We start from the raw sequence: 25488 nt of genomic DNA on the forward strand, positions 1-25488 counted from the left end.
TCCCCCACACACACCTTATTAGTTCCTTTAATTATTTAGAAGTTTTAGCTGATGAATCTAATAATCAAATTTAAGAGTTAAATTTAGTTGACTTTCCTTTGGGCATCAATAACCATTTCATGCATAGAAATCTTTCTTTGCTTGTGGTTTGGATCTCTGTCTTTAGAGGTGGGAAAGGAGGCTGCTCCTATAGTTCAGGATATGTGAGTTTCCTATAAATTACTATAAATCTATATTTGCTTTCTTGGTTTTTCTAAAAAGTATTTTTAAACTTGAGCTCAAAGGATATTTCATTCACCATTAAGTGGTCAGTAGATATTTTTAAAAAAAGAAATAGGGAGAGGGATGACTAACCCACTAGTCCTGTTGGTAGTGTAAAAATGGCATGGTGGGTGTGTCTGACGTGCTCTGACTTCACAAGAAGGAGAGAGAACCACCATCAGTGTCATCCCAAAACTGATTCCTGTGAAGCAGAGGTCAGACACACCTCCTCTCTGCAATGGTTTTTTTTTTTTTTTTAACCAGTTGACACTAACTGCCCCTCCTGTGGCACTCTCTACATTTCTGCTGCATTCAATAATTCATAGCAATGACCACACAGAACTCACAGACAAAACTTACTTATGGGGTTTATTAGGGAAATAACAGGTTACAGTTCAGGATCAAGAAGGAATTAGGATACAGCTCTTTGGTCAGATAGCTTTTTGACTGTGCTCACGGGCAGGCCTTTCCCCTGTGGCCTTGGCCCTTGGGCCTTGGCACCTTGGGCCTCTTGTGCTGGCCTGGTCTCTGCCCTGCTCAGGCAAGTGTTACGAAGCTCTTTAACTCCACTGATAAGTGCCCAGAAGCATCTATTCTACCAGCACGTCTCCTGCTGAAGGCACTCAGCTTTCTTGCTATGTGGGCTGGGAAGCCCTCCATATTATCTCCTGGTTCTGCTGCTGCACTTGCTGCCATTTCTTTCCATCCTGTTCTCTCTCTGGGTTCTGGGTCTAGGAGGTTCTCAGCACAGGACCCCAGGTTCATAGGACATGCTCTGCTCCCGGCTTTTCTTTCTTGGTGATTGTGAACCCTTTCCACCTCTGAAATAGCTCATTATAAGCCTAGCAGGATAACTGTCCAGTCCTCTTGTTAGGATTCCATATACCTTATTTGCATAATTCCACCCCCACAAAGATGCTATGTACCTTAGTTGCATTAATAACTCTTCCCTTGGTGGGCCATAAGCACCTTGTTTGCATAATCTCACTCAGTCATTTGTTAAGAATTACAAGGCCATGGTGAGAAAGGCCAAATGAAAGCGATCCATCACACCCCAGAAATATACAAGAGTCATTGCTGAAAAGTTGAATCAGAGGAAAATAGAAAGGACATCTGTGTCCTTGAGATTATGTTCATAGAAGAAACAGAATAAATGTGCAAACAAAAGATAAAGGGTGTTTTATGTCAAAATATGTAGAACAAGTATAAATTGGTAATTAAATACACAAACATGGAAAGCAAGTTGAAATAAATGGATAGGGCTTTTACAGATCTAAGATTTCTTTTTTAAATTGTTATCTTGTGGAAAATATATATATCAAAAGACTAGCCAATTCACCATTTCTTACATGTACAATTCAATGGCACTGGCCATGTTCATCATACTGTGCATAGATTTAAGATTTTTTTTGACAGAAATGAGGCTAGCATGAGTTGAAAATTAAGATTTGTTATTCCTATAGCCTTCTTAAAGACTAGTTATATTTATTACATTAAAGAGTGAAGGCTAAGCAAAAATAAGTCCCTAAGTTCTAGTTAGACCCCTGGACCTGCAAAATATCTTCCTTATAAATTATACCATAATATAAATGTAGGCATTCTGTAGAATTTTCCAAACATAGTTACCTCAGTATCATGTTCCCTGTGATCTTCATAATATATGACATATAGTAGACATGCTTTATTTGATAGATTTCCCCTGAGAGGAAGTTTCTTTACACCTTGGAAGTCCCTTACGACTTGTGAGGATAACTTCTAAACTGTTTGTCCTGGCTCCTCTTATGCTCTGTACGAGACAAATATTAAATTGGTATTTTAAACATTAAATTAGTATGTCATTAAATATTATTTGAATCCAAATTATTTCCATAAATGAGTCATACCATTTTATGGACTATTTTTAAAGAAATGAATTAGGTGTGTTATCTGCTTGGGATGCAGTTTCCTCAGGGGAGAAAAAAAAGGGTGATGGAGAAAACACCCTAAATTCTTTCAAGTCAAAAAATCTGTTTCTGTTATTTACTGAACATGGTTTTAGTGCAAAAGAGAAATTACTGTAAATAATTTAGGTCTTTCATTGCACCTGAATGTATATAAGGATATGTTGTTGTTGTTGTTGTTGTTATGTGCCTTCGAGTCAGACCCGACTCATATACAGTTTTAAAATTATATTATCCATGAAATAAGTATAAAAGTAAGTTAAAATCAGGGGCAAATATTTTATTTTGAGATAAATTACCAATTTTTAATTTACCTCCACATATCCAGGGACATTCTTGCTAAATAGCATTTATGACCAAATTTAGTCAAAATCTGAAAATCTGGATTCTTGGTAGGCTCTTTCATTCTGGAAATTAATATTTTTCAACTTTGAGGACTTTTCTTGAATTAATTTTTAATAATGTCCTCCTCTCATTCCATTTTCCATGTTCCTTTTAAAAATGTACTTAGTTGGATGTTAGAACTTGTGGACTGGTTCCTTAATTGGCATCACTGTTTTCCTCCTCTTTGTCTTCTTGTTCCACTTCCTGGAAGACTTCTTCAAATTTGTTTTCCAACCTTTTGTTGACATTTTCATTTCTGCTCTCGTATTTTCATTTCCTAAGAGTTCTTTTTGTTCTCTGGTATTCCTTCGTAGGTAGCCTCCCTCTGGTTTTGTACCTGCATACATCTGCTTTTCTCCTTGGGCTTAGTAATTACAACAGTTTGGAAGTTTTCACTTGCTTCCTGCAGTGTCTTTTTATCTAGGTTTCTTTTTTCTTTCTTATTGTTTTGCTTGTCATTTTAGTGGCTCTCTCTGGTGATCCTTGGCAGAGAGTTCCTATTTAGAAGTGACACACGAGAGAACTGATTGGAAGTTGGTTGTCCTTGGGTTGGACTTCATTTTCAGGTGCTCCAATTGGACTGTTTCTTTAAGGAATCCCTAAGTATCAATATCCATGGATCTTTTTGTCTTATACTTTTCTGTTTCTAATGACAGGAATCTTCTAGTATTTTCCTCAGTTACACAAACTGAGCTGATGATGTTTTCTGAACTGATTGAGGGGATGAAACCAGAGGCAACTGGGGACGGGAGTATGATACTGAAACAGTGATCTAAAGTTTTAATCACTATTTCAGTATCATACTCCCATCCTCAGGTGAGTCTTGTCCCTATGTCCAGAATCTCTCTGGTTCACCCTTTTGAGAATGGGCACTGTTGTCCTGCTGGAGTGGGGGAAGGGAAGGAGGACTGAAGGTCTGTCTTCTTGTATTTGACCTTGCTTACACCCCACTATCTAATACCTGGTCTTTCTAATAGGAGCTCTGGTGACACATCTTTCTAATGCTCATGCCTTTCTGGAGCTCTAGAATGTGAACTGATTCGCTCCTGGTCTTCTTTCACTTCTGGCTGAGATTTCCGCTTTCTCTGGCCTCTCTTCTTTTCTCTGTCTGTACTGTTCACTGAGTTTTCTCATCCATTGCCGTGACTGGAAATCCTGATCATGTGTTTATTGTTGCTGCTGGGTGCCATCGAGTCAATTCCGACCCACAGCAACCCCATATGACAGAGTGGAACTGCTCCCTGGGGTTTTCTTGGCTGTAATCTTGATGGCTTGGTGGCTAAGGCATTTGACTGCTAACCAGAAGGCTGGCAGTTCAAACCCACCAGCCACTCCTCATAAGGAAGATTGGGCAATCTACCTTCGTGGTGATACTGCCTTGGAAACCCAAGGAGGGGTCGCTATGAGTTGAATCTCAACGGCAGTGAGTTTGGTTTTGGTTTTTTAACCTTGATGGAAGCAGATTGCCAGGTCTTTTTCCACAGAGCCACTGATTGGGTTCAAACCACCAACCTTTCAGTTAGCAGCTTAGTGATTCACATTGCCACCAGGGCTCCTTTGGTTATATATTTATAGTTCCCAGATGTTTATCTTTAACCTTATTTCTTCCCTGAAGCCACATTGATACATCCAGCTGTCTGCTTGAGACCTGCACTTGGATAACTAATAGGCATCTCAAACTCACCACATCCAAAGCTTTTTATTTCCCTGGAACCTGCTCCCTTCTCTCCTGAGTCTTCCCATCTCAGTAAATGATAAGCCAATTCTTCCATTTGCTTAAATCAAAAATGTTGATGACATCTTTGACTCTTCTCTTTCTCTTATGTCCCAGATCCAGTCTGGCAGCAAACCCTTTTGGCTTTGCCTTCACAATCTGTCTAGAGTCTGCCTCTCCTCACGACGTCACTGCTGTCATCTTTGGCAGTGGCATTTTACTGGATGCTCACCTTCCACCTTTGCCCTCTTATTTTCTCAGGACAATAGGTAGAATGCCCTTCTAAAAATGTACATCAGAACAGGTCACCTCTCTATTTTAAAACTTCAAGTGGCTCTCCATTTTCACTTAACGGAAAAGCCAGAGTCCTTAAAATGGTATTCAAATCTGGGTCTTGTGTCACGCTTAGCAGCAGGTCTTTGCCGCCCCCTAAGTTACAAAAAGTTATCCTGTATTTTCTGTGTGTGTGTGTTCTCTGTATGAAATAAGGAAGAATTCCACCTTTTTTTTCCAAATAACAATCCTGTTAGTTGGATGTTCAACCTCCTGGGCCAGTTCTCCAGTTATCATCTGTTGTTGTTGTTATGTGCCGTTGAATCGGACCTGACTCATAGCAACCTCTCCTTGGGTTTCCGAGGCAGTATTAATCTATCAGAAGTAGATTGCCCAACCTTCCTTCCAAGGAGTGGCTGGTGGGTTTGAACTGCCAGCCTTCTGGTTAGCAGTCAAGTGCCTTAGCCACTACGCTACCAGAGCTCCTAATTATCATCTAACATCACTTATTATTTAGTCAGCTTTTACCACTGAGATCAGTGTATTTCTAAATTATATTCTGTTCTGTTGATTTATTCATCTACTCTTGTGCCAATAACACAATGTTTAATGCATGTTAGCATGTTTTATTATCTGGTAGGGCAAGCTCCTAACCTCACCCTTCCACCTCAAATTGTTCTGTAAAATTTTTTCTTGTTTCCTCATGCCATTTAAAGGAAAATTACATGTAAATGTATCTTTAGCCCTACTAGCCATGACTGAATTACGCTCAAAGTGATGGGAATATTATTACTAATTTTACTGTGTAATCATTTCTTCTTTGTTTTAAACCTATTAAATTCTTTATATTACAAAGATTCTTAGTGAAAGAGTTTAGATTTGAAGAATTTTTACAATTTGTAGATGATTTCTTTGTTACCACAAAACCACAAACGATGCATTCTGCTCTGTCACATAAACAAATCTGTTTATTTTAACCAAGTTTCCTTTGGTTATGTATTACTCTGTTTCTCAGGTATACATTCACAATACACACTACTGTTACTACTTTTTTTAAAAAAACCTGTTTTGAATCTTGTTTTGGGTATATATTAAAAATATTATTTTTAAGATTTTACTCTTCTTTAGCCTTTTTAAAGCTAACCAAGTACAAAGAATGCATATACAATTCTTGATGTATAAACAGCCTTATGAATGACCCATATAAACCAAAGAAATAGGGAACTCTAAATTTGGATCTCCTTGCCCTTTTCTATCAGATCAAAAGATACCTGGAGAGTCAGTGACTTAAAGACTGACTTACACAAATGCAGAGAGGCCCTCTATGCTGTTTTTAGTTAACAAGTTACTCATATTCAGAAATGTTTATGTATATACTAGTGACTCCTCACCTTGAGAAGTTATATTCTAAATAAGAGAAATTAAATACTGAATTTTATTTCTCCCATTGAAACCCTCATACAAAAATGGTTGGTTATAATTGAAATGCCATAATCAGTCTTATTTTACAGGTACCTATAATCTCAATTATGAAAAAATTGCTTCTGAGAAAAATTGGCCACTGAAAACCTTATGAATAGCAGTGAAACACTGTCTAATTTATTACTGGAAAACTTTATGGATAGCAGTAAAATATTGTCTGATACAGTGCCAGAAAATGAGCCCCTCAGGTCAGAAGGCACTCAGAATATGACTGGAGAAAAGCTGCCTCCTCAAAATAGTCAGCCTTAATGACACAGATGGAGTGAAGCTTTCAGGACCTTCATTTACTGATGAGACACAGCTCAAAGTGGGAAGAAACAGCTGCAAATATTCATTAATAATCAGAACATGGAATGTACAAAGTATGGCGCTAGGAAAATTGGAAGTTGTCATTTATGAAATGGAACACATAAAGATCAATATTCTAAGCGTTAGTGAGCTGAAATGGACTGGTATTGGCCATTTTGAATCAGACAATCATATGGTTTAATACATTGGAAATGACAGATTGAAGAACAATGGCTTCCCGTTCATTGTCAAAAAGAACATTTCAAGATCTATCCTGAAGTGCAGCGCTGTCAGTGACAGGATAATTTCCATATGGCTACAGGAAGACCAGTTTATACTGCTGTTATGCACATCTATGCACTAACCACTAAAGCCAAAGATGAAGAAATTGAGAATTTTTACCAACTGCTGCAGTATGAAGTTGACTAAATATGCAATCAAGATGTATTGATTATCGCTGATGACTGGAATGTGAAAGTTGGTAACAAAAATCATCAGCAGTTGGAAAATATGGCCCTGGCAATAGAAATGATGCCAGAGATCACCTGACAGAATTTGCAAGACCAACAACTTCTTCATCACAAATACCTTTTTTCAACAACGTAAACACTAACTGTTCATGTGGATCTTGCCAGATGGGATACACAGGAATAAGACTGACTACATCTGTGGGAAGAAGCGATAGAGAAGCTCAGTATCATCAGTCGAACAAAGACTGGGAGCTGACCATGGAACAGAGATCATCAATTGCACATATGCAAGTTTAACTTGAAGCTGAAGAAAATTAAAACAAATCCACAAGAACCAAAATGCAATCTTGATTACATCCCACCTGAATTTAGAGACCTACTGAAGAATAGATGTGATACATTGAATACTGGTGGCCAAAGACCAGATGAGTTGTGGGATAACATTGAGAGCATCATGCATGAAGAATGCAAAAGGTCATTTAAAAGACAGGAAAGGAAGAAAAGGCCAAAGTGGATGTCAGAAAGGACTCTGAAAATTGCTTTTGGATAGAGAGTACCTAAAGCAAATGGGGAAAATGAAATAAAAGAGCTGAACAGGTCTTAGGCCCTATAGGCTTTTTAGTTACTTTCCATCCAAGTAATCATATCAGCAGTTAAAAATCTCCATCCAGTAGAGTGATTACACTCCTCCAGTTCAAAGTAATAATCAAAATTTCAAACTCTGTCTGTTCTCCTCCCCCAGCTTGAGGTGCCTCAGACTTGGAACCAACAGTGGAAGAATAGGAGTAAGATGTGCTCAGCTCCTTTTCTCTTTTTCACTCCTTCCTGCCCACTTCCACTGTCTTCTTTCTCTGACCTCTCCAGATCTTACAGGGTGGGTACAGTTGTCATCTGACATTGGTACTCTGTAGTGGCTATCCAAAGCTGACTTTCTGTCAGGGAACACATTTGCAGGTTCCTTGGAAATTCTCTGATGGGCATTTTGACAGAGATAGTACCTCTCCTCAAGCTGATCACTTAAAATTATCCCCTTAGCCACTAACCTTTTCTGTTGGGCTCTCACCACACCTGCAGAGACATCCAGTCTGTGCAAAACAATAATTTCACCTCACCAGCAGTGGAAAGAAGTGACTCGCAAAATTGCCTTCTCTCCACTCCGTCACCAGACAGAGACAGTTCCAGCCAGTTCTCCCATTTAGATTTCAGATGATGAGAGTCAGGCACTAGCTCTTCTGCCTTACAGATTCCAAGGGATACAAGTCCAGTTCTCCTCATGGTTGATGTGAAGCCCCGTCCCTATAAGTTTGAGGTAATTATGCAACCTTGAAATCCCTCTCCTTAGTATTAACTAAGACATGTGAAATATATTCACACAAAAACTTGTATGAGAATGTGTATAGCAGCTTTGTTTATAATAGCCCCAAGCTGGAAGCAACCTACATGTCCATCAGCTAATAATAAATTGAAGTATATCCATACACTGGAAAACTATGCAACAATAAAACAGAATGGATTACAGATACACAAAACAACATGGGTCAATTTGAAAAGCATTATCTTGAGTGAGAGAAGCCAGACCCAAAAGGGTACATATGGTATGATTCCCTTTACATGAAATTTTAGACAAGGCAGAATTAGAATCACAGAAAACAGACTAGGGAGGAGGGAAGGGAGTGCTGTTGGAGGAAGGATCGATCAACTGTGGAACTTTTGGGGGTAATAGAATTTTTCTGTATCTTGATTCTGGTGGTGAATTACATTTTTCTTTACCTTTTTCATAAAATTGTATGCTTAAAATCAGTAAATCATATTGTGTATAAATTACACCTTAATAATATACATAAATAGAACCCAAAAAGTAAGGGAACCATAATATAAGAAAGAATATATTATAGTGTCAGTGAGTGTTGGAGGTTACTGTCATTCAGAGGCTGAGAGCTCAGGTTAGAGAAAGCTCTCACAGAGGGTATGGGATCGATAGCATTTGCATTGTACCTCGAAGGAGGGGCAAAAAGGAAGAAGGTGTTTTCTGCTTATTGTTGTTGTTAGGTGCCATCGAGTTGGTTCCAATTCACAGCAATCCTGTATCAAGGGAGCGAAACACTGCTCAGTCCTCCACCATCTTCACGGTTGTTGCCATGTTTGAGCCCATTGTTGCAGCCACTGTGTCGATAGATTTCATTGAGGATCTTCCTCTTTTTCATTGGTCCTATACTTTACCAACAACATACTTTACCAGGGGGCTCTGGTGGCATAGTGCCTAAGGCATTTGACTGCTAACCAGAAGGCTGGTAGTTCAAACCCACCAGCCACTCCTCAGGAGGAAGATTGGGCAATCTACTTCTGTAGTGATACCGCCTTGAAAACCCAAGGAGGGGTCACTATCAGTCAGATCCAACTTGGCGGCAGTGAGTTTGGTTGTTTGGTTTATACTTTACCAAGCATGGTGTCCTTCTCCAGGGCCTGGTCCTTCCTAATAACATGTCCAAAGTACATGCAGTGAAATCTCACTATCCCCACTTCTAAGGAGCATTTTAACTGTACTTCTTCCAAGACAAAGCTGTTCATTCTTCTGCCAGTCCATGGTCTATTCAATATTCTTTGCCAGCACCTATTTCTATTTCTGCATATAGAAAGAATCATTGTCCACAGAGGAGAGAACATGAGGCTTGGCCCTTAGGAGACTTGATTTCCAGCCACAGCTCTGTCATAATTTTAATAATTCTTTGTATTTTTTTACATTTTAATTGCTCTTTAGGATTTATGAAAATTTTGTATTCATTACTCTATATAGCCTTGACCTTGGATGAACTATCCAACTCTTTATACCTAAGTTTCTTTATCAAGTAAATCAACTATTTTCATTCTTTCTGGAGTTGAAGTACTTCTCATTTCCCCAGTAATAAGGATTATGAGTATACTAGAAGGAAGCACTAAGGCATGGAGGAAAGTGGCCTAAAAGTTGCAAGGATTGGCAAGGCTCCAGTGGGAAGCATCTGCGAGACCTCCCCCCCTCCACCTCCTGGTAATTGAGCTTCTCCCTGAGCACCTTCCCTTTAGAGTGTTACTCTAGCTCTCTGCTCCCCAACACTGCCATACTTCTTAAGAGAAGAGTCTACACCTACCTTCTGTACTTCTCACATCTTATTTACTTCTCAACCACTGCCTCATCCACACTACTGAAAATGGTTTTTGATAAAATCACTATTGATTTCTTCTGTTGTACCAAATCCATTGACACTATTTGACTTTTTTAAGCCTATTTCACCATTTGACAGATTTTCTATTTTTATTGTGGTGAAATACATGTAACAAAACATTTTTATGTATACAATTCAGTGATATTTATTACATTCACTCTGCTGTGCAACAGTCACCACTATCTGTTTCCAAAATTTTTATCACCCTTCTCAATATCCTCCTTAAAGAAAATCCCCCCAGTTTCCTAGTAACCACTAATGAGCTTTGATCTCGGTGCTTAATCTGCATATTGCATGTAAGTGAGATCATACAATATTTGTCCTTTTGTGACTGATGTATTTCCAACAGCATAATGTTTTAAAGGTTCATCTATGTTGTAGCATGTATCAAAACTTCATTCTCTTTATGGCTGAATAATACTCCATATGTGTATATATCAAGTTTTGTCTTTTCAGTCATTGGTTCATGGATACTTTGGTTGTGCCCACCTTTGACTATTGTCAATAATGCTGCAACAAACACTGGTGTGCAAGTGTTTGTTTGTGTCCCTGCTTTCAGTTGTTTTGACAGTGAAGATTGCTCCTTCTGGAAATGATTCTCTTGGCTAGCGGTACATCTTTCTCTTGGAGTTGTTCTCCTGCTTCTGCCTTTGGCTGTCAGCAGCCTTTATGAGCTGCCTGTGCTCTGCTCGTCCTTTTAGCCTTGAACTCTCTTGGAGTTCTTTTACTTCTTTTCCTGCATTACACATTCGTGGGTCATCCCTTCTGCTTTTGTGATTTCAGCCGACGTTGATAACCCTAAAATTTCTCCTCACTTCTCTCTTGAGCATCAGATTAGTGTTTCTGAACTGCCCACCTGGATATTTCTAACAGTCTTCGCTCGTGACCCCTGAGCACATCTAGGTTTCATGGTAGAATTGCTAAGACCACAGATTCTGGAGCTTGCCTGCCTGCATATGACTCCTGACTCCATTACTTAGTAGTGATATGCCATGAGCAAATTCCTTATCCTTTCTCTGCCTCCATTCCATTATCCATTAAAGAAAAAGGGATGGATAATAATGGGACCTACCTCCTATGAGTCTTTGATGATATAAAATAAGCACTATATAAGTCTTAGCTGCTGCTGCTGTTGTCATTTTGTTCAAGACACAACTCTTCATCTTCCTGTACCCTCGCCCTCTCCTTCAAGTCTACTTTTCATATTCCTAACATTCCTGTCACGTTCAGCCAGCTACTCACTTCCCCAGCTTAGAAACCTCAGTTACTGAAACTGTGATTTCCTTCTTTCACTATCTGTATTGTCTGTTTTGCCTTCCAAATAACTCATATTGGCTTTAGCTCAAGGCCTCTTCATCTTTCACTTTTAGTAATATAAAAATTTCCTAAAGGATCTTTCTGTTTCCACTCTTGTTCTTTTACCATCTTCTGTCCATCCCTCCTTCTAGAGTCAGAGGAAGCATTCTAAAACCCAAATTTAATTGTTGTACACTTGCTCAGGTCAGTGGTTTTAGGAGCCCTGGGCTTTTATGGCAAGGACTGCATGGCCACCATGAAATTGGAGAGCATAAGGGGAGAGATTAAGACACAGATGAACAAAGAGTAATCAGCCACTATTCCTGCCTGCCCTCTGTCTACACCCTTATCTTCTTTTCATATTGCAGTTCTGCTGTCATAAAATACCTCTGGCTTTCAGGATGAAGTCCAAGGTCTAAGTGAGACATAAGTGGCACTTTATGCACTATCCCCACTACCACCTCACCTTATCACCTGCTGTGTTCAACACTGTACTTAACACTTTATGAATGTGCCTGCTATGCTCTTTCTACACCAACAGTGCTCGTATTTCCCTGCCATAGTTGACACTGTTTTCTTTGCCCAGATCACCTTTACCAATGTCTCATTTGCTTGGCTAACTCCTAATTATTCCTTAAGATTCAGTTCAGGCATCATCTCTAGAAATAACTTCCTGTTCCTGCCTTCAGATACAGTTGGGCAGGTGCATCTGTGTCCTTACAACACTCTGTGCTCATTTGCATCATCACACTGACAGTAGAGCCATCAGTGTAGGTATATTCCCCCTCACCTGACTGGGCCCTCCATGGGAGTAGAGATGGGTTGCTTCTGTTTGCCTTTGTACCCCAGGCAACTTGTACATTGCCTGGCACATAATGGGTCTTTGTAAATATTTGACCTACTAAGTGCTGTCTCACTACTAGACAAGATGAAATGCAAACCTCTTAGGTTGGTACATAGGCCCTTTATTATTTGCCCCTTCCTGTCTTGCCGTCTTCATCTCTTGCCACCTCTCACCTCTATGAGCGTTCGCTGTTCAAGCCTTATTAGCTGTTGGTGCTTACATTTCCTCTCCCTTTGCTTTCCCTCTATTCTGCTCTTCCCAACTAGTAAGCCCCTCAGCCATCCTCTGCCACTGCATCATTCTCTTCAAACCCATGGCAGGTTCTGATTCCAGTTTTAGAGCCATTTTTTTCTTATCTCACTAGACTTGAGCTGCTTAGGAGCAAACAACACTGTCTTGTTCATCATTTTGTAAGGTTGGCGTTTCATTAGCTTCTTAATCTCTGCAACATCCCGGATTTTAAGCAGCCCTTCATGGTCTGTTTCCAGGCTGCCTTCATTTCTGCTCTCATCTGCTGCTACCACCTGTGTACCCTAAACTGGAGTCGTTCCCAACAGCTTGTGGTTTGGGGGCAGGTCTTAGTTTGAACTGACCACACGCATTCTTTCTGTGTGCTTCTTTCATTTGTGAAGTGTTGTCTGTCGGCAGGGGCTCTGTTTTCTTCAGTTTAACATTTTCTTTTAGTGAAGTTTTTTAAAATATATAATTTCAGGCAAGAAAAACAAAGACTAATCGTGTGTTACATGTCCAGTGTAACCAGTAAAACATGACATGTGTCTCTCTGAGCCCCCTGCTTTCCTCCCTGGTTCTGTTCCCTTCCTTCCCTTCTCAGGTAATGATGGGTACCCTACAGGTAGGGTTGATCATTTTCAAATGTATTTTAAGTTATTCATTATCTATAAAAGATACGTAATACAGTCTGTGTTTATCTTAATATCATCTTGTTCACATTCTTGTATAAGGGTTTGTGTTTGTTTTTTATTCAGCATTATTTTTGAGATTTATCCATATTGATACATGTAGCTTTAGATAATTTCAAACTGCTATATTGTATTTATTGACAGTTTATTAATCTGTTGTATTCTTGATTAATATTTTGATAGTTTTCAGTTTTTTCTTTTGTTAAACCAATTTATAATTAACATTCTCATATATAAAGGAAAATCTTCTCTTTTTATAATTTTAAACAGTATTCTGGCAGCTCTGTTCTGACTATTGAATGCTAAACAGATTTGACTATCAATTTCACTTATTTTAAAAGTCATATTTAGCCATTTGTGCACAAACATCATGTGTATATCACTTTATAGGATTAAGCTGGAACTACTCCTTTGAATGCAAAGGTTTTCGTTTGCAAAAGATACTTTTCTCATTGAGCAGTTTGCTAGTCATGTCTCATAAGTTCAGGTCATTTTATCATAAAAATGCTAGAGGGAAGTCAAAATTAGAAAGTAAAAAAAACAAAACAAAATCTCTGAAAGCTCTAGCTTATAAGATCTGAGAAAAAAAAGCTATTAAATTGTGTAAGAATGAACACTTGAAGTAAGTGTGAATTCTGTATTTCTCATTCATGATAATCAGGAAACTAGACGTGACCTCAAATCTGTTCTTAAATTGAACTTCTTAAAGATAACTGAGGAGCAGTATCTATAGCTTGTTGAGTGGATTATTTCAACATTTCATGCCCCTAGTAGTAAAATTTTTCATCATATCCAACTGAAATATCTTATGTTTTGGTTGAAGTTCACTTTCTTGTTTGATTTACTAACAAGGAGAACAGATTGTTAGTATTCACTTTAAAAATAAATGAACAAACTAGCCTTTCTTTTCCAAAGAAAATAATTTCAAATCCTTTTTGCTTTGGTTCCTAAAACCAAAAAAAGACCAAACTAACTGCTGTTGAGTAGATTTTGACCCATAGCGACCCCCCCCCCCTTGAGTTTCTGAGGCAGTATCTCTACAGAAGTAGATTGCCCATTCTTCCTTCTGAGGAGTGGCTGGTGGGTTTGAACCACCAGCCTTCTGGTTAGCAGTCAAATGCCTTAGGCACTACACTACCAGAGCTCCTGTTGTTGTTGTTATATGCCATCGAGTTGGACCTAACTCATAGCGACCCCTCCTTGGGTTTCCGAGGCAGTATCACTACGGAAGTAGATTGCCCCATGTTTCTTCCATCAGAGCTCCTAGGTCTTAATAATTTTCTTAAGTTAGTAGTGAAAGTTAACATAGATTACTTCCATTCTTTTTCAGTGAAAGTAGAACATTTGAACACTGAGGGAAAGAGAAGTGTAGTGTTGCAAGTTTCTTACGTTATATGTGAATTAATTTAATATTAACTTATGGTAGATTGTGATAAGTTAAATATGCATAATGTAAAGTCAGGCAATGACTGAAAAAATAAAACAGAGTGTAGCCAAAAAGCCAACATAGGTGATAGAATAAGGGTACTGGAGGGGAAAAAAACCAACCTCTTTTAGGAGTAAGGCTGTTCTAACCCAGAGTAAGGACTGTACTCTGGATGCGCTCTAACAAAGCTAAATGAACAGATTTCAAAGAGATAAAACTGATCTACAAGTAAAATAACTGTATGCCAGAACATTTCCATTTCTATTGATATTCCCCATCTGTTTCCTCATTATGTTCATGTTTTTCTTTAAATTTTTCAACACTTTAAAATAGTTGTTAATTTCAGTGTTTCTAGGTTCTCTTTCTATTGGCTAATTTATTTTTCTCCTTTTATGAGTCATATTTTTTTGCTTCATCACATGTCTAGTAATTTTCACTGTTTGCTTGAAATTATGGATGCCACATTGTTGGTGTATGAATTTTGTTGTCTTTAAGAATTGTTTTTTTGTTCTAAAGAAATTGACACCATGAAAAAACATGTAACAAAAATGACAGCAACAAATTCATATTTGCTGATAATTACATATCTGGCAAGGGACTTATCTCTAAGATTTATAGAAAACTCCAATGCCTTAACACCAAAGGAATTAACCATCCAGTTGAAAAATGGGCAGAAGACATGAATAGACACTTCACCAAGGAGGATATTCAGGTGGCCAGCTAATACGTGAAGAGATGCTCACAATCACTGGCCATCAGAGAGATGCAAATCAAAACAACGAGACACTGTCTCCCCTCAGCACTGATGGCCAGGTTCAACACAACAGAAAATAACAAATGATGACGGGGATGTGGAGAGATTGGGACTCTCATACACTGCTGGTGGGACTGTGAAGTGATACAACCACTGTGGAAAGCATTGTGGTGATTCCTTAGAAAACTGGAATTGGAGATACCATTTGACCCAGCAGTCCCATTACTAGAAATATATCCTAGACAGGTGAGAGCCAGGACAAGAACAGATACACACATAGTCATATTCATCGCAGCACTATAAATGATAGCGAAAAGATGGAAACAACCTATGTGCCTATCAGCAGAAGAGTGGATGACCGAACTATAGCACATACACATAATGGAATACTTTGCAGCACTAACAGGAGCTCTGGTAGCATACTAAGGCACTTGACTGCTAACCAGAAGGCTGGTGGTTCAAACCCACCAGCCGCTCCTCAGAAGGAAGGTTGGGCAATCTACTTCTGTAGTGATACTACCTCGGCAACCCAAGGAGGGGTTGCTATGAGTCGGGTCCGCTTCGACAGCACATAACAACAACATGCAGCACTAAAGAATAATGTAGAGTCTGCAAAACACCGCATAATATGGATGAACTTGGAGGACATTATGCTATGAAATAAGTCAATCACAGAAGGACATATATAGTATTAGTTTATTGTCCACAAGGGTCAAGGAAAGGTTTATATATGGAGGGAAACTTTCTTTGTTGGTTGCCAGGGATGAGAGGGGAGGGGAGGAAACACTGCAAAAAAGAAAAAAAAAAAAAATGCATTGACCCATGTCACTTTAGTTTTGTGTATTTCACTGTATATAAATTATATTTCAATAAAATGCATAAGAAAAAAATTCTTCTTTTGTTCTGACATATAGCTAATTTACTTGTAGATCAGTTTTAGTTCTTTGAAGATTGTTCTTTTAACTTTGTTAGGGTGCATAGAGAGTAGAGTCCTTACTCTGGGTTAGAATAGCCTTACTCATATTACTCATAAAGCATGGCCTTTCTGAGAACCCAGGTAAATGCCTATGGTGTTCAGTGAGTTTTATAACCACCTTGGCTGATTGAAACTCTGACATCTCTCAGCCTTTTGTGGCCTCCAAAATCTCTGTTCAGTTCATAGCTTCTAAATAGTTATTCATTGTCATCCCCTGTGTGGTATTTCTCTGTACATTACAACTCTGGTGGTGTGATGCCTAAGGCATTTGACTACTAACCAGAAGGCTGGCTGTTCAAACCCACCAGCCACTCCTCTGAAGGAAGATTGGGCAATCTACTTCCATAGTGATACTGCCTGGGAAACCCAAGGAGAGGTCGCTATGAGTCAGATCCGAATTGACAGCAATGAGTTTGGTTTTTTTTTACTCAAGAAGATACTTGTGCAGATTTCTGGAGCTCCTTTCTTACAAGTGTCTCCTCTCTAGTATTCCACCCTGTAAATTTGAGCCGCCAACGCAGCCCTCTGTTCACTGTTTGGTTCTCACTTTCTGAATGATGGTTTGAAATGTTCCTCAAAGTAGAAACTCACTATTATGGGATTATGGGGCTTGTATTTCTTTCTTTCTTTTTTTCAAGATCACAATTCTGCACTTGATATATTGTACAGCAGATGAAAACACTTGTTTCCTATAGATTTTGTCTAGGTTTTTAGTTGTTTGCAGCAGACGCATTGGTTGGTACCAGTTAATGCATCATGGCTAGAAACAGAAATATTAAATTATATATGTTTAAAGTCAATTCTTTTTTGAGAAATAAGAATATATAGCTATAATACAGAATCACAGACTCTATATTATACTAGAGAAACAATCGAATCCAAGACACTCTTTTAAAAGTGAGAAACATGAGATGCAACAAACTCAAGTCACTAGTTACAGATTACACTTTGACTTAGTCATAGTCAGTCCACATTGCAGGGTTCTAAATCTCTATCCACTGTTCTTTCCACTGTAGTAATCTGTAAAAATTTCACCTGTTTGAAACATAATTTCAAGGTGTCAAAGTTTTGGGTTTTTTTTGAGAACCCTAATAATTTAAACATCCTCGTGACTTCATTTTTGTTTCATAAATAATACTGGTAATCCTTATTAACAGAAGCATGAACAAAGGATGGTGGTCATTTACCAGTATATTTTAGAGTAACTGTGAAACTGTGTAATTCCACTTAAGACCTAGAAAATGAGACATTTCAGTTCTTCTGATGTAATTGGATGTTTTGTTTGTTTTTTCAGTTTGTTTTCTTTGCTGTCTAAAAAACACAACAAGGTCTTGGAGCAAGCCACACAGTCATTGAGAGGTTCGCTGAGTTCCAGTGATGTCCCTCTACCAGATTATGTAAGTAGTTACCTTACTTTGTCAATAAAAAAATTTCCTTTCATTGTTTAATTTATAAATAATAATAGTCCTCTCTGTCAAAATGGACTGAAATCTTGGTGCCCTAGAAACACTTAATACTCAGGTATCATTTCTCAAATTGAGGAAAAATTTGAAATGAATATTAAAAATCTGTTAAGGACTATCAATCCTAAACTATTGATTAATAGGAATTAGTGATCTTAACATTTTAGTCAAGAAACCCACTCAAACTAGTTACACAAAAAAGGAGAGGTTTTGTAGGAAGTGTGCAGGGGTTTCTCACTGAATTCAGGTAGAGGATGTACATCTGGATTTCACAGAAAACTAGAGTCTGAAATTGAAAAGTGCTTGTGTTCAAGAATAATCTTGTCTTTCCGGGGCTATTTAGTTTCTGGTCTCTGTTCCTGCTGCCTTTTTTTGTTTGTTTTTAAATTGTGATTTGGGTGACACTTTGCAAAGTAAATTCATTTTCCATTCAACAATACATGTACGTTTTGTTTTGTGACATTGATTGCAATCCCTGCATTGTAACAGTTCTCTTCCTACTTCCTTTCTGTGGTTACCTTTTCCCTGTATCCTTCTTTCCTATGCATTCCTGTGGTCTCTGCTGCTTTCTGCTTTGGCTTTATTCTTCTGCTGTTTCCTACAGCCCAGGTTTGTGTATTTGCTCATCAATGTACTTGGACCTAAAATAGTAATCCCAACCCTTGCCCACCCCCATAACATCTCTTTATGAGTTTAGTGCCTTTAGCTATGTGATGAGTTTTGAAGTTCTAATTCTCAGATCCAGGGAAAGAATCTGACTAGCTATGATTTGATCAGTGTGTGTGGTATAGTAAATTACTTAGTGTGGCTTTTCTACCCATAAGTCTTTGTAAACTCCAAGGTGGAATTTGCCATGAGCAACTGAGGAGCTCCTGATTGCTAAAGTTATCCACCTGGGGTATTTCTGTTGAGGGGTGGCACAAAGCAGTGTTCTGGGAAGTTTGCTGTCTCTCAGGTGCTTAGAATTCTGATGTTATGATTGGTTAGTTTGGCCACTCTGCCAGGCTCAAAAGGAGGCCTCATTAGAGACAGAGGTCTCTCTGACTGCTGGCTGAGAAGGATGCGCTGCTGAGAGAAATGCGCTCCTGAGAGACACGCGCTCTTGAGAGACAAGCGCTCTTGAGACACATGCGCTCCTGAGAGACATGTGCTGCTGGGAAAGAGACGCAAGAGCGACACATTGCTGAGAGAGAGACCGAGAGATATACACTGCTGGGAGAGAGATTGTGGGAGATTGTTGGTTGAGAGACGGCGGGCTAGGAGAGACTGAGCGTTGTTCCTGAATTTGAATTGTAGCCTGGTGCTTCCCTCATAAACTCCACAATCTGTGAGTTCTGTATGGCCACTGCGGTGAATTATCAAACCCAGCAGAAAGGTGGTGAGTGCTGCGGGAGGAACAGTTGGTGTCAAGTTTGGTGAAAGAGTTGGAGGGAGGCAGCATGTCTGTCCTTGCAGGAATAAGCCTTGGGCTACTGATGGTGATTCTCTCCTCCTTGTGGGGTTAGTGGAGGTCAGGAGATGCAGCCTCCTTGCCCCTTTAGCAGTGTGCCAGCCTTGTCTCGTTAACCCTGGTCAGAAGAGTATAGCGGTGACAAGTTACCTTTGTTCTACCCCATTGAAAGATGACCTCAGAGGATGATGATGGAGTAGACTAGGAGTGTTACATGATAACAGAAGGAGAAAGCATGATGAGTTCCTTTAGGGCAGTGCCACTACATATTTCTTATGTTTTGGAAGTAGGCCTCTGTAAGGATGCTAAAATAATCTCATCATAAATCACAGAAGTAGTCATCAAGTTCTAATAAGAACCAACCTAAATCACCAGATGGCACCTTAGTGGACTGATCCTGGAAACTTAGAGAATTTTAAATTTTGATTCTTAATTGGTGATGCATACCAGACAGCTGGAGAGTTGTTTTGCTTGTTTCCTGTGGTTGGTTTCATTTCTAAATGGTTGACTGATATGAGACTGTGGAAATAGCACCCAGTCCGGATATCAGTCACTGATAAACAAAGATAGCCATGTGCAGCCACAGCCTGGCTGGTGCTATTTTTTTTCCTTTATGTACAGAGAGAGGGTATGTGTGTGTGGAGGGGGTTATAGTCTGTTATCCCGTGAAGGTATATTGAATTTATGATTCTGAAGAACTTCTGTAGTAAAAAAAGAAAATCAAGTATCTTTCATAATTTTCCTGCCACTTAAATGTTCTTAACGTTTTAAAATTAGCATAATAGCTCCCTTAATGTTACACTTGCCGTGACTTGTGATAATAAAAATGCTTCTTTCTAATTGCTCCTTGGAAACTTCAGTTGGGTGCCAGGTGGCAGTGGGAAATTATATTTATTAAGAAATTCAATTTAGTTCATCCATAAATGTTTTGTTATTTTTATTCAGTTATCATTTGATTTATGTAGCATTCTTGTGTCATTTGTTCTGCAAAAAATGTATTGAATTCATGCAGTCAACTTTAAGTTACCCTAGCAGGATTCTCCTTGTATAACAGATTCATAACATTGATACTTCTTTGAGAAAATGAGCCATATGTAATAGTATTTGACAATCATGGAGTTTTCAAAGAAAGGACAGTGCATAAATTTGAATCCATAACAACCATGTCAATTTTACTATTGAACTTTATGGTTTTTAGAGTTACTGATTGACTATTTTCTTCTTGCATGAAATTTTCACTAAGTACAAATGAATTTCTTAGAGCATCTGCTTCCTAGAGATATTGGAAAAATTCCATTTGGAATCTGCCATTCATGGTTCTTATTTTAACATTTGTGTGTATGCAACTTTGTAAATCACGCTTTCCAAATGGGTTTATGAACTTGAATTCTGCTGCCTTTCCTCGGAATTAACTGAAGAGGATGGTTTAGGGCTAATTCAGTAGTCGTGATGATAACTGTGAATCATTCCTCCTGCCACTGAAGAGTGATTAAAGCAAATACTAGTAACCTTACAATTTAGCACTGTAGTATGTTCTTCTTTCATGATAACTCAGATTTTATTGGTCATTTCCATTGCTCAAAAGAGTGGTTTGCACACTGAAACTATGTTCTTACTGTCCTCATTTAAACTGATCATTAACTGAGAAAATAAAATATATTCCTTCCTTTTCTTCCCTGAAAATATTACTTGTTAAGTATCTTTGCCTATAACCACAAAAAAATGTGTTTCCTGTACTAATGCGTTAGACCACTTGTTTATAAAAGCTGGAAAGGGAAAATGAAAGGGTCTTAATGCAGCAGTGGAGTCCCAGATGCACACTTTCTCCAGCAGGACTGAATGGACTCTATTAGCAAAGAGTTTTAGTAAGTGCTTCAAAATAAAGATATGTTTTTCTTCTCACTGTAGTACACAGAGTACTTTCAGTCTATCTGGAGGTTTCTGAGTTTATTAAGAAAATGTTTATCCTCATTATACTGTATAATTCACAAGTCAGTTGAGTAACAGCATAGAAAGCAAATAACAAGTTATAAAAACATTAATATTAGTACTTGAGTAAAACCATGTTTCTCTGAGTTATCTCAGGGGAAACCTGAAACCTTCACTCAGGTTCTAGATAATGAGGAAAATGCCTCAGCTGCTTACATGAAAATAAAACAAAAATGGCAGTCCAGCCCTGACTGAGAGAGAAAGAAGAGAGAGAGAGAGAGCCCCCACTACAGAGCTGGTTCAGCTGCCTCCACAGGGGTAATAAAGTTTTCCGGGAAGCAAACAAAGTGTAAGTTAGCTAAGCTGTGCTCCGTCATCTTGTATCAGGATTTTACAAAATTTAAAATAATTAAAGGTACGGCAGAGAATTGTTAAGGAGAATCATTCACTGGAAACAAATGATTAGTATTGTCACAGTGTCTCCATACACTTTGTTTCCCTGATTTCTGGTAGCATAGTGCCTAAGGCACTTGACTGCTAACCAGGAGGCTGGCGGTTCAAACCCACCAGCCACTCCTCGGAAGGAAGGTCGGGCAATCCTACTTCCGTAGTGATAACTGCCTCGGAAACCCAAGGAGGGGTCGCTTTGAGTCGGGGCCGACTTGATGGCAAATAACAACAACAACAACATTTCCAGTGAAAAGAATCTTAACTTTCATTCTAAGGAACTAAATTATATTGCCCTTTGATCATCAAAGGGTTTTTACATTTTTGTGTAGGACTTGACCCTACAGTCTAACTCCAGGCAGTAAACAAAACAACAAAAACCAAAAGGAGAATGGCCAAAAGAAAGTTGTTGTTGTGTTGTTGTTATGTGCTGTTAAGTCAGACCTGACTCATGGCAACCCCTCCTTGGGTTTCCCAGGCAGTATGGAAGTAGATTGCCCCATCTTCCTTCCGAGGAGTGGCTGGTGGGTTTGAACCGCCAGCCTTCTGGTTAGCAGTCAAGTTCCTTAGGCACTATACCAAAATTAGAAAACTCAGGAGAAGTATAAGTAGTAGGTAGGAGTTGAAGTATAAGTAGTAGGTAGGAGTTTATTCTTGACTTGCTAAGCAGGTAAAATGCTACAAAACTGTATGTCCACATACTCCATGGTTCTCAAAGCCTCGTTTTTATTTTCATTCTCCAACGTGTGTATAGGAGCTCTGATGGCGTAGTGCCTAAGGCATTTGACTGCTAATCAGAAGGCTGGCGGTTCAAACCCACCAGCCACTCCTCGGAAGGAAGACTGGATGATCTACTTCCGTAGAGATACCACCTCAGAAACCCAAGGAGGGGTCGCTGTGAGTTGGAAATGACTTGATGGCAGAGAGTTTGGTTTGGTTTTCACGTGTACGGTCGAGTTCTCCAAATACTACATGATGAATGATGATGTCGGTGACGACAGCTAATAGAATATGTCCTTATAGTCTTGTATTTAAAAGTTTCTTTCAGTTTCAGTTTCTAACATGGTAAGTGTCAGTGCATATAAACCACACAAATAGAGCTTTTTGAGGGAGTCAGTGATTTCTGAGAATATAAAAAGGGTCTTGAGACCAAAATGTTTAAAAATCGTTGGTGTATATGATTGTCTTAGTGATCCATGCTGCTATAACAGGCATATTGCATTGAGAAGCTCTGGTGCAGAAGACTATTTTAAAGTGTTAAAAAACAAAGATGTGACTTTGAGGACAAAGGTGTGCCATGGTACTTTCACTCATCTTATATGCATGTATAAGCTGGACAAAGAATTAATGCATTTGAATTATGGTTTTAGCAAAGAATATTAAATACACCATGGATTGCCAGAAGAACAAACAAATCTGTCTTTGAAGAAGTGTAGCCAGAATGCTTCTTAGAAGCAGGGACAGTGAGACTTCCTCTTACGTACTTTGGACCTGTACTAAAGAGGGACCAGTCCCTGGAGAAGGGCATCATGCTTGGTAAAGTAGAAGGTCAGTGAGAAAGAAGACCCTCAAAGAGAGGATTGACACAGTGACTGCACAAGGGCTCAAACATAGCAGTGATTATGGTGGTGCATAGTAGGGTTCCTGTGAGTCAACTGACTTAACAGCACCAAACAACAACAGCATTTTCTTTTAAAGCCTCACCAGAAGCACGTTTAATGTCCACATTTCTAACAACATTCTGTTGCTGGTGCCAGATGTGTTCCATTGTTGTTGTTGTTATGTGCTGTCGAGTCGGACCCGACTCATAGCGACCCCTCCTTGGGTTTCCGAGGCAGTATCACTATGGAAGTAGATTGCCCCAGATACCAAATATATTTTGTAAGATGATAGAGACTTTCTCTGTAGCTCTCCTCACTTCTTTCTTATCCCTCACCAGAATTACCTTTGATATCCATAATTCTACCAACAATCTCTTCAAAGCAGTCTAGGCTTTCCTTATTAGCAAAATAAAAAATTTAAAAAAAAAAACCCACCTGATTGCCGTTGAGTCGATTCTGTTTCATAGCAACCCCCATTGTGTTGCCAAGGCTGTAAATCTGTATGGAAACAGACTGCCCCATCTTTCTTCTGCAGAGTGGCTGGTGGGTTTGAACCACCAACCTTTTGGTTAGTGGCATATGCCTTAACCAGTACACCACCAGAGCTCCTTGGCTTTTAATGGTAAAGCTCTTCCAGCCTCTATCCATTACCCAACTCTAAAACTGCTTCCACATTTTAGGTATCTCTTAGAGCAGCACCCCACTCTAAGATTACCAAGTTCTGTTTTAGTTATCTCATGCTGTTATAACACAAATACCACAAGTAGATGACTTTAACAAATAAAAATGTGTTTTCTCATAGTTTAAGAGGCTGGAAGTCTGAATTCAGGGTGCCAGCTCTAGGGGAAGGCTCCTTGTTGCTCTAGAGGAAGGTCCTTTTCCCTTTGAACCTCTACTCCTGGGCAGTCTTTGGGTGACTTGGCATCTCTCTTCCCCCATCTCTGCTTGCTGGATTGTTTATTTAATCTCTTATATCTCAAAGAGATTGCCTCAAAACACCCCCTCTACTAATCCCGCCTCGTTAACATAACAAAGACAAACCATACCTAAATGAGATGATAATCACAGGCTTGGAGTTAGGATTTACAACACATATTTTGGGGGATGAAATTCAATTTATAACAAGATCTGTATTACACACACTCACATGCATACATACATAGAGCAATTAAATATATGTTCTCTTATATTTTGTAATAGTTTGGTGTCGGTCAGTCTTTTTTCTCCTAGTTAGAGTGAAGGTATATTCTAATTGATTAAACTGAATATCAGTTAATTGATCAATACGAAGCCCCACCCAGGACACCTGCGTTCCCTGGCAGATGTCCTAAACTGAAAGAGTCTTCGACCATTTTCTTAGGCTGAAAAAAGTAGTTTCTACTGTGTCATAAACATGGGTACTTTTTAAGCTAAACCAAAAAAACCAAGACCTTCACCATAGAGTCGATTCTGATTCATGGCTGCTTTATAGAATAGAACTGTCCCGTAGGGTTTCCCAGGCTATGATCTTTTGCAGAAGCAGACCGCCACACCTTTCTTTTAGGGAGTAGCTGGTAGTTTGAGTTGCTTATAGTTTGCAGCCGAGCACATTAACCACCACACCACCAGGGCTCCTTTTACTTTTTAAGCTTATTTATTAAATTTCTTCCTGTATTAATTTATATATGATCTTTATGTTTTTAAAAAACAAAATCTTGCACAGTCAAGAGGTACTGGTAGCATTTTTTCTTTTAGTTCCATATAAATGTTGTTGTTGTTAGGTGCCTTCAAGTAATCTTTGACTCATAGCAGCCACATGTACAACAGAACAAAACACTGCCTAGTCCTGTGCCAGCCTCATGATCCTTGCTATACCTGAGCCCATTATTGCAGCCACAATGTCAGTCCACCTTGTTGAGGGCCTTCCACTTTATCGTTGACCCTCCACTTTACAAAGGATCATACCCTTCTCCAGAGAATTGTCCCTTCTGACAACATGACGAAAGTAGATGAGACAAAGTCTGGCCATTCTCGCTTCCAAGGAGCATTCCAGCTGTACTTCTTCCAAGGCAGACTTAGTAGTTCTTTTAGTAATCTGTGGTACTTTCAGTACTCTTCTCCAACACCACAACTCAAAAGCATCAACTCGTCTTCGGTCTTCCTTATTCATTCTCCAGCTTTCTCATGTACATGAAGTGATTGAAAATACCATAGCTTGGGTTAGGTATACCTTAGTCTTCAAGGAGACATCTTTGCTCTTCAGCACTTGAAAGAGGTCTTTTTTTTTAATTATTATTGTGATTTGGGTGAAGATTTACAGAGCAAATTCACTTTCCGTACAGCAGTTCACATATACTTTGTCTCATGTCATTGACCACAGTTTACCACAAT

At 39.0% G+C, this 25488-nt stretch overlaps 1 protein-coding gene across 1 annotated transcript in view; it reads left to right on the forward strand.

The window, feature by feature from the left end:
• The window catches only part of DYM (dymeclin), a 490131-nt gene that overhangs the window by 285462 nt on the left and 179181 nt on the right, over nt 1-25488 (forward strand). The window contains exon 14 of the mRNA XM_042781387.1: nt 17523-17625. Coding sequence (XP_042637321.1) covers nt 17523-17625 — 103 coding nt within the window. The remainder of the gene's footprint in view (nt 1-17522; nt 17626-25488) is intronic.

Source organism: Orycteropus afer, unplaced genomic scaffold (assembly GCF_000298275.1).
Source record: "Orycteropus afer afer isolate SDZICR_OR568_19922 unplaced genomic scaffold, OryAfe1.0 scaffold00113, whole genome shotgun sequence".
Lineage (NCBI taxonomy): Eukaryota > Metazoa > Chordata > Mammalia > Tubulidentata > Orycteropodidae > Orycteropus > Orycteropus afer.